The sequence below is a fragment of the Brachyhypopomus gauderio genome, chromosome 14 (genome assembly GCF_052324685.1).
Source record: "Brachyhypopomus gauderio isolate BG-103 chromosome 14, BGAUD_0.2, whole genome shotgun sequence".
In the NCBI taxonomy this organism is placed as follows: Eukaryota; Metazoa; Chordata; class Actinopteri; order Gymnotiformes; family Hypopomidae; genus Brachyhypopomus; species Brachyhypopomus gauderio.
This window is the reverse complement of record NC_135224.1, coordinates 14,802,829-14,818,712: the sequence shown is the minus strand read 5'-3', so window position 1 is coordinate 14,818,712 and position 15,884 is coordinate 14,802,829. Positions and strand designations below refer to the sequence as shown.

The 15,884-nt window shown below is 43.9% G+C and overlaps 1 protein-coding gene across 5 annotated transcripts in view; it reads left to right on the top strand.

Annotated features, from left to right (window-relative positions):
* Positions 1-1,196: 1,196 nt before the first annotated feature.
* LOC143475322 (5'-AMP-activated protein kinase subunit gamma-2-like) overlaps positions 1,197-15,884 on the top strand; it is a 37,563-nt gene continuing 22,875 nt past the window's right edge. For 2 of the 5 annotated variants that reach the window (XR_013120995.1, XM_076973144.1), the window contains exons 1-3: positions 1,197-1,741; positions 4,594-4,665; positions 8,964-9,219. Coding sequence is in view for 3 of the 5 variants with exons in the window: in XM_076973144.1 (XP_076829259.1) it covers positions 1,655-1,741; positions 4,594-4,665; positions 8,964-9,219 (415 nt within the window). In the remaining 2 variants the exon portion in view is untranslated. Of the gene's footprint in view, positions 1,742-4,593; positions 4,666-8,963; positions 9,220-14,426; positions 14,579-15,884 lie in introns of those variants that run through there. The other 3 variants (XM_076973146.1, XM_076973145.1, XM_076973148.1) reach the window with 3 other exon arrangements.

Genomic DNA, 15,884 nt, shown 5'->3' with positions numbered 1-15,884 from the left:
TAGTTTAGTTCAGTGTTCATATAGTCCCTGTATTTCCCCAGTCTGGTTGTCGGTTGTTTTGGAAGTCTGACCGTTTATGTGTTTCTCGGTTTCGTGTTGCCCTGCTGTCGTTGGTTGCTTTCTGTGTCATTATGCCCCTGTACCTGTCAAACCTTGATGGCTCTCCTGTTATGACCCCTGCTTGCCACTACAACGATGAATATGGTATGTCCTTCAATAAATCTCGCTCTTCTCAGCGATTGTGTCCGTCTCCTCGCTCCGTGGCGCGAGCACCGTTACAAACTCTCAAACATACAGAGCAGGGAAAACTTTCAGACATAGAGAGCAGGGAAAACTCTCAAACAGAGAGAGCAGGGAAAATTCTCAAACATACAGAGTCGGGAAAACTCTCAAACATAGAGAGCAGGGAAAACTCTCAAACATAGAGAGCAGGGAAAACTCTCAAACATAGAGAGCAGGGAAAACTCTCAAACAGAGAGAGCAGGGAAAACTCTCAAACAGAGAGAGCAGGGAAAACTCTCAAACAGAGAGCAGGGACGCTCCCAGAGGGACTGTGAGGAGGAGATGGTGAAGGGAGGTGCCATCGTAGTGGCAAGACAACAACATGAAGCTGTGGGCAGAAGGGAAGGAGATGAGTCATGACACCCTGCGTCATCTGCATGCGCCAGATGGTGTGTGTGAGTGTGTGTACATGCATGCACGTGTGTGTGTTTGTGTGAAGGCTATGGTGAATATGGACAGCACTGTAGTGCTGTATAGCAGCGTAGCTTTTATGAAGCCTTACTATTGCTTGATGCAAAATGCAATGGGGTATATAGAGAGAGGAAGAGGAAGAAGAAGACTAACCTCTGTCCAGATATTCAACTGCACTACAGTACATATATAAATGATATATGCAGACAGAGAGGAGTGGCTTATAACTTCACAGAATGGTCCAAAATAGGTCACTCCTGAGTTTGGTAATGAGATGCTATTCTACTGCAATGGGAATTCTAGTAGATAAGGTAATACAAAATTAAATGCCACCAGTGATTCTCAGAAATAATGGAAAATCGAAAATAACTAGGCCTCCATAGTCCATTATTGAATACCTGTAATGAGTCCTGGTCGTGATGTTAAATCTCGCTTCCAAACGCGCCTGCAACACGCTACTATGGCGCGTGAACCCTCCCATTAGAAACATGCGTGCGCAGATTCTTAGTGTAGATAAACTGCGCGTACCTGGGGAAGCAGCAACAGTCCTTGATATGCAACGTTGGTCTGCGATAAGCGACATAACCCGAGTGTATCGCTTTTTATTTTATATCGGCGCGAAGCTTTGGTGTATTGTTTGATGCATCAAGAATTAGGTTTGATCGTAAGCATCACGATGTAGCAGAAGGGAGTTGTGCAACGCACTCTCAATGGATAAATGATGTTCAATGCGGAATCGAACCCAGAGTTGTCTTAAGACGGAGAGAATGCGGATGTTCCCCACAGCCGAGCGAATTTGACAAAGAATCGAAGCTTTGGAGTCTAACCATATTTCGCAATGCTTCCGTAAATTCAGCATCGTAAAGCTTTGCGTCAAACGCACACTTATAAAGACTTATTGTGAATCGATCGCAGCGGTGCCTTGGGAGAGAAAAGGCCAAAAGTTGTTTAATAGAAAAAAATGGGAAGTACAGTGATGGACACCAAGAAGAGGGACTCTTCAAAGAAGAATCCGAAGAAGAAGAGAGGACTTCGACTTAACATGCCTGTGAGTTTTCGTTTCTTTATTAACTCTATAGGTCTGGTGTCCAGCCGCGGCTTCTGCATGCGAGGAATCCGTGTTGGAAGTTGTTAGGCGGGTCCAAACACGGGATACTTTCTTTGGGTCGTTTAACGTATCCTTTGCAAATGGATATTCTCCATACACTGCTTATTTCAGTGTAAGTTTTTGTCACTTGGGGCTTTTGTTTCCTTGAAGAGATGTCACCTGCACGGTAGTCAGCCTATCCAGATTCATGGTTTACCGAGCTAACTGGGTTAAATTACTCCGTATTTCGACTTAAAATTGAACCTAACCCACTAAACATCGGAACACGATTGCTTTTAAATAGCATTGCATCAGGGCGGCACCATAGTGAGTGATGTAAATTCCCATTTGAGCTACACCAGGTGCGTTAGATACGCCAAGGGTCCACGCAGAGCAAAACAAATAGTGAAAGTGTATTTATTTACGGCGAGGTGATGTTATATAGTTCAGCCACAACTAGGTTATATATGTGGTAGTGGCTTACAGAACCGCGCTTGGTTCGGACGGGAAGGGAAACGGTAGATGACGCGCCCCAGTGCCCAAGTTTTGCAACTAGCTTTAGCTTTCGGGACGAAAATACTTACGTGAGGCCATTTCACTCTCACGCAGTTATCCAATACAGTTATGGCCAAGAACAGCACTGACACGAGGTTTTGTATTTAGTCACTGTTATACAAGCATAGCCGCCAAGGTCCGGGCGTTCCTGGATGCCAGAAAACCTTTTCGGGTTCGCAATTTCAGTATTTAGCGAAAGGTATAACAGTAATATCAGCAAAAAGAAAGTTGTGAACCAGCAGATATTTGCAGTCCGTTATATAATAGTCAGCACAACTGCACACATTTCACTCGATTTTGAACCGCACCGCGTCCTCATATTGGAGAATTAGGAGCTCATGACTCATTCTAGTTCAAAACGCCTATGTCGATACTTTCTATCAATCTTGGATTTCTTGCAAACATTTGCTCACTTTTGAAACGCTTCCGCATTAACCGTCTTGTCAGAAATATCCATCGGTTTTTGCAAAGGGTCGAAACCGAAGCTACAGCTCGCTCATTACTGGAAGTCCTACCAAAAACGGATTTATTATTATTTTTTTGATTGTTTTGTTTGTTTGGTTTTTTTTTTGTCCGTTGACTCAACTCGTCTATTTCCATGCCCTTGGCTTTCCATGCTGACAGAGGACACTCCTTGAAGTAAACAGGCCTAGACACTGGTCCTCTGGAGAAGTACTTTAGCCGCAGCGCTACGAATCGCATGATGAACACTTATTACACACCTTGCACACTTAAATAATTAAGCATGCGGAAAATCAGTAGTCATTGCTAAATTGCATAATAAACAATTGATTTTTTGTTTGTTTAGAGAGGAAAAGTTTGAATAGGAAAAGGTATAACATATTACTTAATATGTCATAAATGTAAATAGTCAATAAAAATGATGTAAGTGCCTTGCAATGTAATTTATGACATTTTTGCACAGACTGTCTGAAACAGTTTGGAGCCCCTATGAAAATTCTATAATACTTATCATTTTTCGTCACCCTTCATTTCATTTTCCACATGTTTAACTGCGTTCACCTTTGTCCCACATCCCGTTTGATGACAGTGGCGTGTTTGTGCTTTCAGGCTGTAGGTAACACTGTGTTGTGTGCCCTTCCTTATTAAGGCGGCTATAATGGCAGAACTGGCTACAACTGGTGACCAACCTGCTGGTACAAGTACACAATGGCAAGGGCCGTGTTTTTGCAGCTATAAGAATAACAATGACGAGTACATTAATCATAGTCCTCTCCTGAAGTCATATGTTAAACATCATGACCTCACACATGTTTGAACAGGTGTTTGCTGTTGTATGACTTCATGCACCGCCGCACTACGCTCTGACCATGCTCTCTGCATCCATCTCCAAATTCTTTAACTTACACAAGCACAGCCAACTCGGGCAGTGTCCACACTGAAGCACCGTCTACATCAGCATGGTAGTAGAAAGTTCCAAACTAAGGCGGCTCCCTCTGGTTGAACCCAATGCTGGTCTACTGCACAACCAGCTGGCCTGTTAATCAGGATGCCAGGATGAACTCAGTCCACCTGGGACAGAGTGGCCCCCAGTGCTGATTGGAGCAGCCTACCTGATTTTTGGACATAGTTGGCTACGGGCTGCAGTAGCCGTCTGACCCTTAAACGGTGATCAGCTGCGAGACAGGAAGTGCTGAATGTTTGACAAGGCACCCCTGAAGGGCAATAGCTTCCCGATGTAGTTCCCAATGACCCCTCCGTTACGGTCATCTCTGTGGTGCCTGCCAGTAGTAATGATGGCTCGTCGCACTTTGCCTCCCTCAGCACAGGTGTGTTGGAGACTCGACACTCTGGAAGACAAAGAAGTCCTGTGTGCCATGTTGCTCTGGGCGGTAAAAAGGTTGAACACATGTGAGACTTTAAAAGCAAATGCCAAAATGAACCGGCAGATACACATAAGGCAGGTGAGCCCAGAGGTGCAGGATGTCATATTAGGAAAAAACGGCAGCTTATATCTCTAGTACGCTCATACATGTCTGAAGAGTAGCTGGTAAGTAGCAACTAAAGCATGTGTAGCAAAGTACATTAATGATATTTAAGTAGTGCTTCTGGTCTCCAGTACTGATCGTCAGATGGTATAAATCATTGTTTATGAATATAAGTAACGAGAGGCTAAAACAAACCTAAAAATGCAATTGTGTAATTTAGCTACAAACAAACTCTGGTTGGTTATAAACTGCATGTCTTGCTGAGATCCTCCTCATGATCATCATAGCTTATTTCCCCTGTTTTCACAGGATCTGAGTCCGTTTGCCTCTCCTTGTGTGGATGGAGAAACGTACAAATCCGACACAGCTGGGTCACCAAAGGTAACGATGTCACTCCTGTCCTAAAAGTGAAAATTTGGCTGAACCAAAGTCAGACACAGGAACGGCAGTTTTGTTAGGCCACCTGGCACTAAAGGAAAAGCCATTAGTGGCATTATTGCCTCTGAATGCCTTCATGGATAAACAACTGCAATAAAGGTAGAGTTGGTCCAAGGTCAACTCATTACAAACTAATGACTGTAATAAATAACAGGGTAGTTCATCTTCAATAAAATAATACAGTACCTGATTTTCTTGCGTGTGAAATGGAGATGAGCTAGTTTACTTTCCATCTAGAATCTATCTAGAACCTCAGTCCTAAATCAAACAGCTTTAACGGATATTGATTCCTGTAAAATGTTAGTAGTCATGCTTGAGCACAAAGCTCCTCTCAGGTGAAGAGCACAGAGTGTGATCTTTGGTAGTCAGTGCTACAATTAGACCAACCGCGTGGCTGTTGAATGTTGATTCATTTTGTTTCTGGCCTCACAATTCTGTAAAACAATATTTAAATGACATCAGAGTATTGATACATATGTGTGGTAATAAGTATTAATGTGTATTTATATTGAGCTTGACTAGATAGTACTCAGTGTGAACAATGGCTGTCTCTTTGAATATTGGATTGGTTTGTTTCTCTGCTACATCAAAGACTTGGCTGGCCAGAGAGTAATCCTGCATGTGGGCTCTGTTGCAGCAGCGAGTTAGTACAGAGTGCTGTACAGAGTGCTGTTTGTGTAAGCATGTCACAGCCAATGAACTGTAGTCTGGCCCATAATGATCGCGGTGCCAGGCTGTAGAGACGCGCATCAGAGGTCATGTTTCACAGATATACGGACAGATACACAGCTCGTCAAAACACGTTCATGCGGACAGGGGGTGTGGCTTGTGAAAGGGACGGGTGTGTTTGCTCATGTTGAGAGCAACAGCCTCTCTTTCACCTCGAGAATCAATCCTTATGTAATGTTAGCAGCTACATGACGTAGTAATAAAATATGCATAATTCATAACTTGCATCTATTTATTTATGCATTCATGAATAAATGTCTATACATGAGATATAAGCAAACAATGTTCATTATTATTATTTTATGACACCGTTTATGGTGTACAAAATGTCCACTGGTGTCATGACTATACATTTCCAAGCAGATGTTATCTGAGTTAGCTGCTTGTTTTGGATTGGGGGGTTTATTTACATTACAAACAGAAATGTTTTGGAGAAATTATGACCTGCCAACTTGCCACTTCTACTTAAATTCACAATATTGGACTACTAATTGTTTTTTGAAGTAGCTAAATCACCGTAAGTAATAATATGAGGTTTTGTGTTTACATTCTTCGTGAAACTTTAAGTGTTGTTACACCCTGTTTAACTGCGGATCAGCTGAGGATTCTTGGTGCAACCACTAACTCACCACATAAAGCTTTCAACACCAGTGAGTAAAGCAATAATTCAAAATGGTGAAATTAGGAAGCCAACACGAGACCTGATGCACAATTAGTCCTTTTGATTTGGTGCCAACACTGACTGGCCTAACAGAATTGCTCACTTTGTGCTGTTGCCTTCATGATGACTTGTCGAAAGTGGCTCAGCCGCAATGTGTCAGAAGTCCCGCCCCCGCATACCCACACACGTGCACAGGTGCTGACAGACTCCACCCCCTTATGCAGACGTGACGGCGAGAGTTCCACTCAAAAAACAAATAAAACCCAGGCCAAATAACATGAGGGGCGTTTGAAATGTACGAAAGGCATAAAAGCCTTTGCTGCCTGACAATCTGTAGTACCTGGGTGTGTGCGTCAAGAGTTTGAAGGTCACAGCTTTGAGGTTTGGCCTTCATAGAGGAGCCCAGCAAGGCTTCGCTGCTCAGCCCATGGCCCTGGCCCCTCGAGGGGCGAGGGGCCTCGGAGCAGCCTCACGCGGTCACGCTGAGAGGACACGCAGCAGCCTCACATGATCACACCTAGAGGACACGCAACAGCCTCACATGATCACACTTAGAGGACACGCAACAGCCTCACGCGGTCACTCCGAGAGGACACGCAGCAGCCTCACATGATCACACCTAGAGGACACGCAGCAGCCTTACATGATCACACTTAGAGGACACGCAGCAGCCTCACGTGGTCATGCCGAGAGGACACGTAGCAGCCTCACGTGGTCACACCTAGAGGACATGCAGCAGCCTCACACGATCACACCTAGAGGACATGCAGCAGCCTCACATGATCACACCTAGAGGACACGCTGCAGCCTCACGCGGTCACGCCGAGAGGACACGCAGCAGCCTCACGCGGTCACGATGAGAGGACACGCAGCAACCTCACGCGGTCACGATGAGAGGACACGCAACAGCCTCACGGGGTCACGCTGAGAAGACACGCAGCAGCCTCACGTGGTCACGATGAGAGGACACGCAGCAGCCTCACGCGGTCACGATGAGAGGACACGCAGCAGCCTCACGTGGTCACGCCGAGAGGACACGCAGCAGCCTCACGCGGTCACGATGAGAGGACACGCAGCAGCCTCACGCGGTCACGCCGAGAGGACACGCAGCAGCCTCACGCGGTCACGATGAGAGGACACGCAGCAGCCTCACGCGGTCACGATGAGAGGACACTCCAAGAGTGCAGTGAGATCCAGCATCGCTGGACTAATGTGCTACCTGCCACTCTCCAAACACTGACCTTCGCCTTTACTGCAATACACTGGCCAGATACTCAAGACCTAAGAGGTGATTCATAAAACATTTTCCTTCTAATATTTTAACAAATACTTGTGTGATATAAATAAAAGTATGATGTTGCGATACTATATATATCTTATAGTAGTTATATAGTTTTCTTGTGGTTTGCTCAAAATCTGGCTCTCATTATTTTGGCTAAAAATATTTGTTTATTTATGTTATAAATATTTATGTTAACGCTGTGCTTCCTCACCATCAGGAATGTCTAGTACTGGACGTGTGCTCACAGCGCACAATACAGATCGGCTGCATCTTCTGGCCTTCTGCGATATCAGCATTACCAAGGACAACCCTGCAGCCAAGATTAGCACAAATATATAGTTACTGTGCAACCTTTCTCGGAGCAGGTGATCCTGTGTTGCAACACTGGAAGTCCACGCTGTCTTTAATAGCTTTTCTCACATCTTTGTCCACATGCCCTTGTGAGTGTGCACGTGTGTGTGCAAGCGAGCGTGTTTGTGTGTGTGTATAGCCTGTGGAAATGTGTGTGTTTTTAATGCTGTGTTCCTGTACTTCATATGGAATGTAAGTTGTCCTGAAGAAGCTATGCTAGTGATGTTCTCTTGTGAACAAAATTCTGTCCAAATGAATAAACCTGATATGAACTCTGATGATATGAATTCACATGCAGATGAACACACTAGTTCTGACCCAGAGAGCGGTTTTGTATTCACTATGCCAGTGGTGAGGATGGTTTATTTTGCTGTGCATCCCTAACAATATTAATGCCATTCTGCCATCTTTCTACTTTTCAAGTCAAAAATGCTTTTTTCTATCGGCTTTGTACACTGACTTGCCACTGTTGTGATTTGTTAGGATTTAACTTAAGTTTTTAAGGCATATAGCAACAGTTTCCAGTTCAAACATGTTTGTGCAACATTACAACACTGCCAGAGAATTTCAGGGCTGCCAGTAGTTATAGTGGCACTGAGTACACTGAATTCTGACTATAGCATAAATAAATATTAAACCAGTTAATCAAATCAAGGTCCTCTACCTTTATATTTCATGTTCCTTGAACCTCTCGGTAATCTCAATTCTGACCATTAAGTGTTTAATGAAATGATAACATGAGATTCTGAGGGTTTCTCATATGCTGTATAAGGGTATTGTATTGTTTATAGCTCTTATAAAATGTATTATAAGAACACTTTTTGTATTATATGTATGAGTATTATAAGAACACTTTTTGCACTTTTTTTTATAAAATGTATTCTCTCCCAATCCAGTCTGTATAATATATAATCCAAAATGGATTATATATCTCTGGAATATTTTGGATTATATATCTCTGGAATATTTTAAACATGTATTATAAAGATTTGTCAAATCAAAACATGCCAAATCTTGACTTGAAAAAAATCAGAAATCATGTTGAACCTTAAAATGTATGCATTGTTACACCCATAGTACCTGGAGAGTAAGTAGTATTTTTGCATGGCAGCATTGCTTGCGTGTCAGATTAAACGTCTTTATCTATACATTATCAATACTCTTGGTTTAAATGGTGCTCTCGTACAGTTCCCACACGCTTTCTCTTCTTCCCTCTAGGCAGAGAGCTCCTCAGTCAGCCCCACTAAGGGTTTTTTCATGAGGACCTCTGGCATGCTGCCCTCCAGCCCCATGTCAGCCCCTGTGCGCCCTAGGACCTGTCCAAACTCAACAAAGACCATCTTCCCCTACCCTCCAGCCCCCCACCAGGACTCGCCCCCAAAGTCGCCCCGCCGCCTAAGCTTCAGTGGTATCTTCCGCTCCTCGTCTAACTCCGCCCCTGCCAGCATTCGGATCTTCTCCAGAGCTCGAAAAGGTAAGAAAGCAGCAAAGAGCGGAGAATGCTCAGCAAGAAGTCCTAGTTTTCTTTGATTCCCCCCAGGTTATAACCCCAGGCCTTCAGTCCAACTGCAAAGCATAAAACAACAATGAAAGAGACTTTCTTTTTTTTTTTTGGATACATTAATCTCTCAGTGCCAAATGCATAAATACATCATGTGATACATTAAACTCACGACAATATGATTGGGTCACTTGCTATTCAGGTTACACTTAGCTTAAGCTTGTCAAAGTGTTGTCAAATCAAAGTGAAATTTGATCTACCAGAGATTTACTGTAAATCCTTATTAGCACTTATTCAGTGCGCTGATATATGAGTAGTCAGTGTGTCCTATGTGTAAGAGCCTTCTTCCTTTAACCCTTTCAGCCGATTATCACATGGTGTACATTGAGAACACTTAAACTCATTATGTTGCCTTAGCTCCATTTGATGTAATGGATCTGTTCTTTCCAGATGTTCCCTGATTACTGTATAGGTGAGGCTACGTTTTACTGCCTTTACACCAGTTGACAAGGAGAAGTTAATCAGAAGAACTCTGATCATATTAAAGTAATATCTGTGTATTTATCTGGTGGTCACGTTTGTGCAAAACCTTTAAACATTGTCAGGATTATGTGTATAGTAATATAATAATCCCAAAACCACATTCTTGGGAATGGATGATCTGAATGGCATGCCGTTTGCGCCAAGTTTCCCATGGCTTGTCCTCTGAGCACTGAAATGTGCATTAGTTGGGGAGTAGCTTGCTTTCTGGCTCCATCCGTGTAGCATGGAGGAGCTGGGGGGCATATGAGTGTGGAGTCATTATTGTTGAGAGCTCTATAGTCACCACCAGCCCGATGTAGATAGACGCAAAACTACATCTGGAACTCAAAGTGTTGCCTGTTTACCACGTCTTGTTGCGGTCGCCTTTGTTGACAGGTCGGGTCCTTTGTGCTTATCGGAGATCTGTTCCTGCAGCATAGCTCGTCACGATATGCTGTTTGAGGTGAGAGGAACTGACTCTGCATCAGTGCAAACAGAGTGCAGCTTCCTGTTGTTTCGAGTCTTGAAAGCCCAGAGCAGGAAGTGCTGTGATCGTGGTTGTGGTTAGCAAGCCTTTGATTGTGCTTAGAGTCTGGGTGCCGTTTTCATATTCTGATTGGTTAGGAGCTGTGCATGTGATGGACGGTGCACGAGTCAGAGTGCATTAACACCAGGCACTGGCCTATAGGTGCTACAGGACATAGACACTGGTCTATTGGTGCTATGGGACCTAGGCACTGGCCTATCGGTGCTACAGGACCTAGACACTGGTCTATTGGTGCTATGGGACCTAGGCACTGTCCTATAGGTGCTACAGGACCTAGGCTGTGGTCTATATGTCCTATAGGATCTAGGGACTGGTCTTTAGGTGCAACAGGACCTAGGCAGTGGTCTATATGTGCTACAGTATCTAGGCACTGGTCTATAGGTGCTACAGGACCTAGCACAAGTGGAAGTGTGTTTGATATCCCACATCTGTTTATTAGGTCTGTTTATAAGTGGTTCTTAACCTCACCAATGCATCATATTCCAGAAATTTGCTTAGACTAACGTTTATCTGAGTTTTGGACATATTTTGTAAGATTCTTCTTCTGCATCTCTTTCTCTCTTTCTCTTGCTCTTTCACACACTGTTTTTTTCTGTGTGTATGCTAGAGTATTATCAGCACCACTATGTTATGACTAGTTTTTGGTTGGTGATATCCTTGCCGACACCGGAGGGCACTTCCTGTCTGAAAACCTAAGAAACACTTTCAGTTGTCAGCAGAGGTCATTCACGCTACTAAACATTCATGTGCAGCAGCAACAGAAGAGTTTCCCTCAGAGGATCTGACAGGAGGGGTGATGTTGCGGAGGTGACCAACCACAGCGGTAGAAGTTTTACTTAGCGGATCTGACAGGAGGGGTGGTGTTGCGGAGGTGACCAACCACAGCAGTAGAAGTTTAGCTTTGGGGATTGTATTTTGTCAAATGTATGATGATGAGTATGTCCCATTCACCTCAGTGAAGCTAAGGAAAAGACTGAATTGACTTGGATATAGAAAATATAAATATATTGGAAATAGAAATATTTAGAATAGACATAGAAATATTTACACATAGCAATATTTCCTACACTGTATTTATAAGTGTATTATGAGCCAGGTTTCAGTTCATCAAATGTATCTTGGTGAAAGCATGACTTGGATATTTTTTCCAAGTCATTCCAACACAAACATAACTGTCAACATGAGAGAAATATAGCATGAATGAACATATATGAACAGTACAAACTAACATCATTCTGCTGAGTTGTTTTAAATGGAGGCAGTTTGTTTCTACAGTCCTTTATACACTTGAGGTCTTAGGAGCAGTGTGTTAATCATTTGCTAGTCTGATAAGGATGTAAATTAAAAATTTCATTCCATATCATGGATTCCAGTATTATAAACAGATATACACACCGTGTTTGGAGCTGAGCTGCTGTAAACTGCCTTACAACCAGGTCTCAGGCTCCGTATGGTTTTATTCTAGTCAAGAGGCTGCCATTGGTGAGCCAGGTTTGTCTCTCATGTCCTCGTTTCTCCTAGTTTCAGATTTCTGACCGACCAATGAGAGGCTTTATCTCATACTGCCGCCTGAGCAACATCGTGGAGATGACATGCTTCTGTTATGGCCAAAACAGATCGAATTTTGTTATTGGAACATTAACAATGACACTGGTGAAGTTAAAGTACAGTACTACCATTCTTCATTGTTCTGACTTTGTATAAAACTGTAATTGTAGTGTACAAGGCTTAGTCATGCTATCCCTGACCCAGGCAGCAGAGGGCTAAAATGATTTCTTGTTCTTCTCTCAGTTTAACAGTCTCTCTTGTCAGGTTATTAATTTGTTAGTGGTCGAATGTTTGAGGGTGAAGATTTTGTTTGGTTTGAGCAGTTTAAAGTGTTTTGTTTGAAAGGCCACCTGTACTGAGAGGTCGGTCTGTATTTGGGTTTTTTGGAATGGCACCATGTCTGAAGTGGCCTGCTCTCCAAGACCGGAGAGGTGAGTCACTCTTCCCTGCTGTGGGGAGGCAGGCCATTTGGGTTTTAAAAACAGGAATATTCCAGACTTGGGGCCAAGCAAAGACACTGCAGCTTTGACGCGAGTTGGCCTGCTACAGCAGAGCTGCCTTCAGCCAACTAAAAAAGGCTTAAGGCTAATTGCTTGGCCCTGTTTCAAAGAAGAATGTTTTCCATGAGGAAAACTGCACATGTCCTGTGCAGTTATCTTCAGTAGCAACTGTTAACTTTTTAAAAAACTTTTTTAATTAATTCATCACTGTACTTTGATTTTTGACAGCATGCTAAAAATTTTCATATGGCTATGTGATGCACTGTTCACTTGGAAAGCCTAGCATAGTTGGTGAAGACAAAACCTACGTTTGAGAAGCATCCAATATAACTGTGGCAGTACCTCAAGAATCTTATGGTCAATCTAGCATCTTCACTCTCAGAAGATGCATGTTGCTTTCTAAGCCAATATTTTAGTTTCTTCATGTCTTGTGTGATAAATAGTTCAGCTTTTTCATAAATGGAATATACAGTGCAGAATAGAGACCAAACTTCCTTTATTGTCCACTAGAAGGCAGTGTGAGTCAAACTAGTCTTGCTGAAATGAAGCAGCCCTGCCCCCTTTCAGTCCAGTCTAGACTAAAGCCATTACACATATTTCCAAACCATGCCTGTTGCCTCCGCTGTCTGCGCACAGCGGGGTGATACCATGATTCGTCAGCCAGCGTGAGTCAGGTTTACATCACTGGCACTCAGGCACGTGACGGGCAGGCAGAGGTTGACCTCAGCCCTCACCACTCAACACCACCTCCTGACAGAGGTTAAATATGGAGTTCTCTGTGGAGGAGCCTGAGGTCTCATCTCTGAGTTCTTGCCATCCAACACTGTCTGTCCATCCATCCCCTCAAACTAATTCTGACATATTCATACATTTATGTTTGCATTTCATTCGTATGTGAAATGTTTGCAATGCGATGCTTTTTTTTCCGAATGTTTAATTGTGGAGATTCAATTTTTCTTTTTCATTATACACTATAAACTTTCACTTTGCATTGCATACAACAGTAACAGTGACATGTCCAGGAGATCAGCACACATACCATGTCCCCTGTTTTGCGTGTCTCTCTTTCTCTCTCTCTCTTGCGTGTCTCTCTTTCTCTCTCTCTCTTGCTGTCTACCACAAGCCTGTCTGAAAACTGGGCGCTCCATGCAAGGCATTCTGGGAAAAGCAGAGGGAGGAGGGAGTGGAGAAGATCACTCAGACCAGAAGAGGCAGAAGAACAGGGTCAGAACATGGGGCAGTAGAAGAAGTGTCCAGTAGAGGAGAGAGAGAGATCAGTGGTCAAGTGGTGGGTGGGGAAGGTTAGGGGGGGTTGGGCTTGACCAGAAGGGGCTGGCTGGACCAGATGGTGGGCGGAGCTGCCTGTCATTGGTGGCTCTACATTTACAGCTATCTGCCATGTGGGCTATTTTAAAAAGACATGCAGCTGCACCTGGTAATGCACTGCAGAGAGAGAGAGAGAGAGAGAGAGAGAGAGAGAGAGAGAGAGTGGGATGGGGGGGTTGGGATCACCGCCCGAGAGTTTCAGCTGAAGGAGGGAGGGAGAGAGCTATTAATTGGACGAGTGTAGGACGGACGAGGTATCAGTTCTAAGAAAGCTGAACGAGTGGAGTTTGCCGCCCCGGCAGCCTGACGGGCAGCGTGTCACTCGGCGTTCTCTACCTTTGCATGATTTCACAGAGTCAAGGAGTTTGGGGGTCGGACTGTGAAACAGCAAGAGTCGCTCTGTGGTGTGACGACAACAGCGAACAATACCTGAAACCTGCTGTATTAGGGTAGATGTCGCAGAGAATTCACAGGACGGGTGAAATACTTTCACATTAGGAGACGGCTACAGGAAGGGCAAAACCGTCAAATTCCACAGTAAAGAGACTTTGTTGCCTAAAACCAGGACAGACTTTCAATCGGTTCCCTCTTGTTTACACATCTCTGGATGAACCTTCAACACTCCTTGGGCTCCTTGGATCTGAACAGATCCCTTCACTGGGTTCCTCTCCACCGCCCCATGGCAAAGGAGTAGGCCTTTTGGTTCCATCTGGGATCTACTGGCAATCTACCAAGACCTGGCGTTTCCTATGAAGCGGTTCGGCAGTTTTCCGAGGAGCAAGAAGCGCAAGGAAGAGAAGCAGATGGGCCGGAGACGCATGTCCGAGACCCCACGTCTCCCTGGTACTGGTACTGTACTGCTCAAACGGAAAACCGGGAACTGGCAATGGTGGATCCACCGCACAATGTAGATTACAAGTTTGGGAAGTTATAAGCTGAGACCTTTTCCAGCACAGACCGTTCTCTCTGTATACTTTACAGTTAACCAGAACAATGTGTTCTTTACCTGCTCCAGACGAGAGGTTCAGGATGATGTGTAGTGGGTGTGGCCAGCAGGCACTCCAGAACAGCAGTAGATTGAAGACTTTTGCAAGATTTATGCAGTTTGCTGTACATGCAGGCTGCCTTCTGATCTGAGACAGACAGATGAGCCCCGTTAAAACACTGTTCAGGTCCTAGAGAACAGCATGAGGATCGTCATCTGTGTGTGTGTCAGATGATGACTTCATACATGCTGTGCAGAGAGCATGTTTATGGGAATATTGACGTGTAGTGATCCGAAAAAGACTTCTGCTCACTCAGCTAATAAAAGCAAAATGCATCACACTGTTGCTAGTTTGACAGTACAGAACGGTGGCTGTGACTGTGAGCATTAAGAAAGGAACTTTGAAAATGCTCTGAAAAGTGTCTTGTAGTATGAGGTGATATATTGTGTTTTGCAGTATGGTTCTGATCAGCACCTTGCAGGGTCTGTGATGGGAATGACGACCTTTTGATCACCCACTGCATGTTATTGTGTTCCACAGCGCTCAATGCGTTGGCTGAAAACCTTCATTTATTTTTAGCAAAATCTCGTGTTGATTTCTTATGAGGGCACAGCGTTGAATGTGGAATAAAAGTACAACATACAGCTTTGTTCTGAAGAAAAAGTATTTTTTTAATAAATCTTGAAGATCTTTTAGGATGAAGTTAATTCACTTTTTGGACCTGACAAATGTACTCAAGCAAGTGTTAAGTACCTGTTTTAAAAATAACTCTGGAAAGTTACTTTCCAGAAGAGTAAACTGAGTAAATGTAGACTGTTGCTACCAGTTATGTGTTGTTTGTAGAACTCTACATAGATGCTACATCACAGATATTCCATCTATCTGTGTACCTGGTTGTGTTCGTTTGTGTGTGTTAAGCTTAATACTGTTACAGAGTTCATTTGTATCTGTGGTTTACTGTCCAGTGTTAGCACATTAGTGTAGCTGTAATGAAGAAGTCCTCATGTCTGTGTTTGTGCTCTTGAAGCCTATTTTTGTATGTCAGGTTTCATTAAAATAGATGGCCTGGACAATGCTCTCTGGAGGTCCTGGCACCTACATCACGCCTGGCTGGTAGTCTCGGGCCACTGCTTTAAGGGTGACATGGTGCTGACTTGGAAGGGGTCTGACCTCAGAGGTCACAGTAAACACGAACGGCCCCCTTCGCCC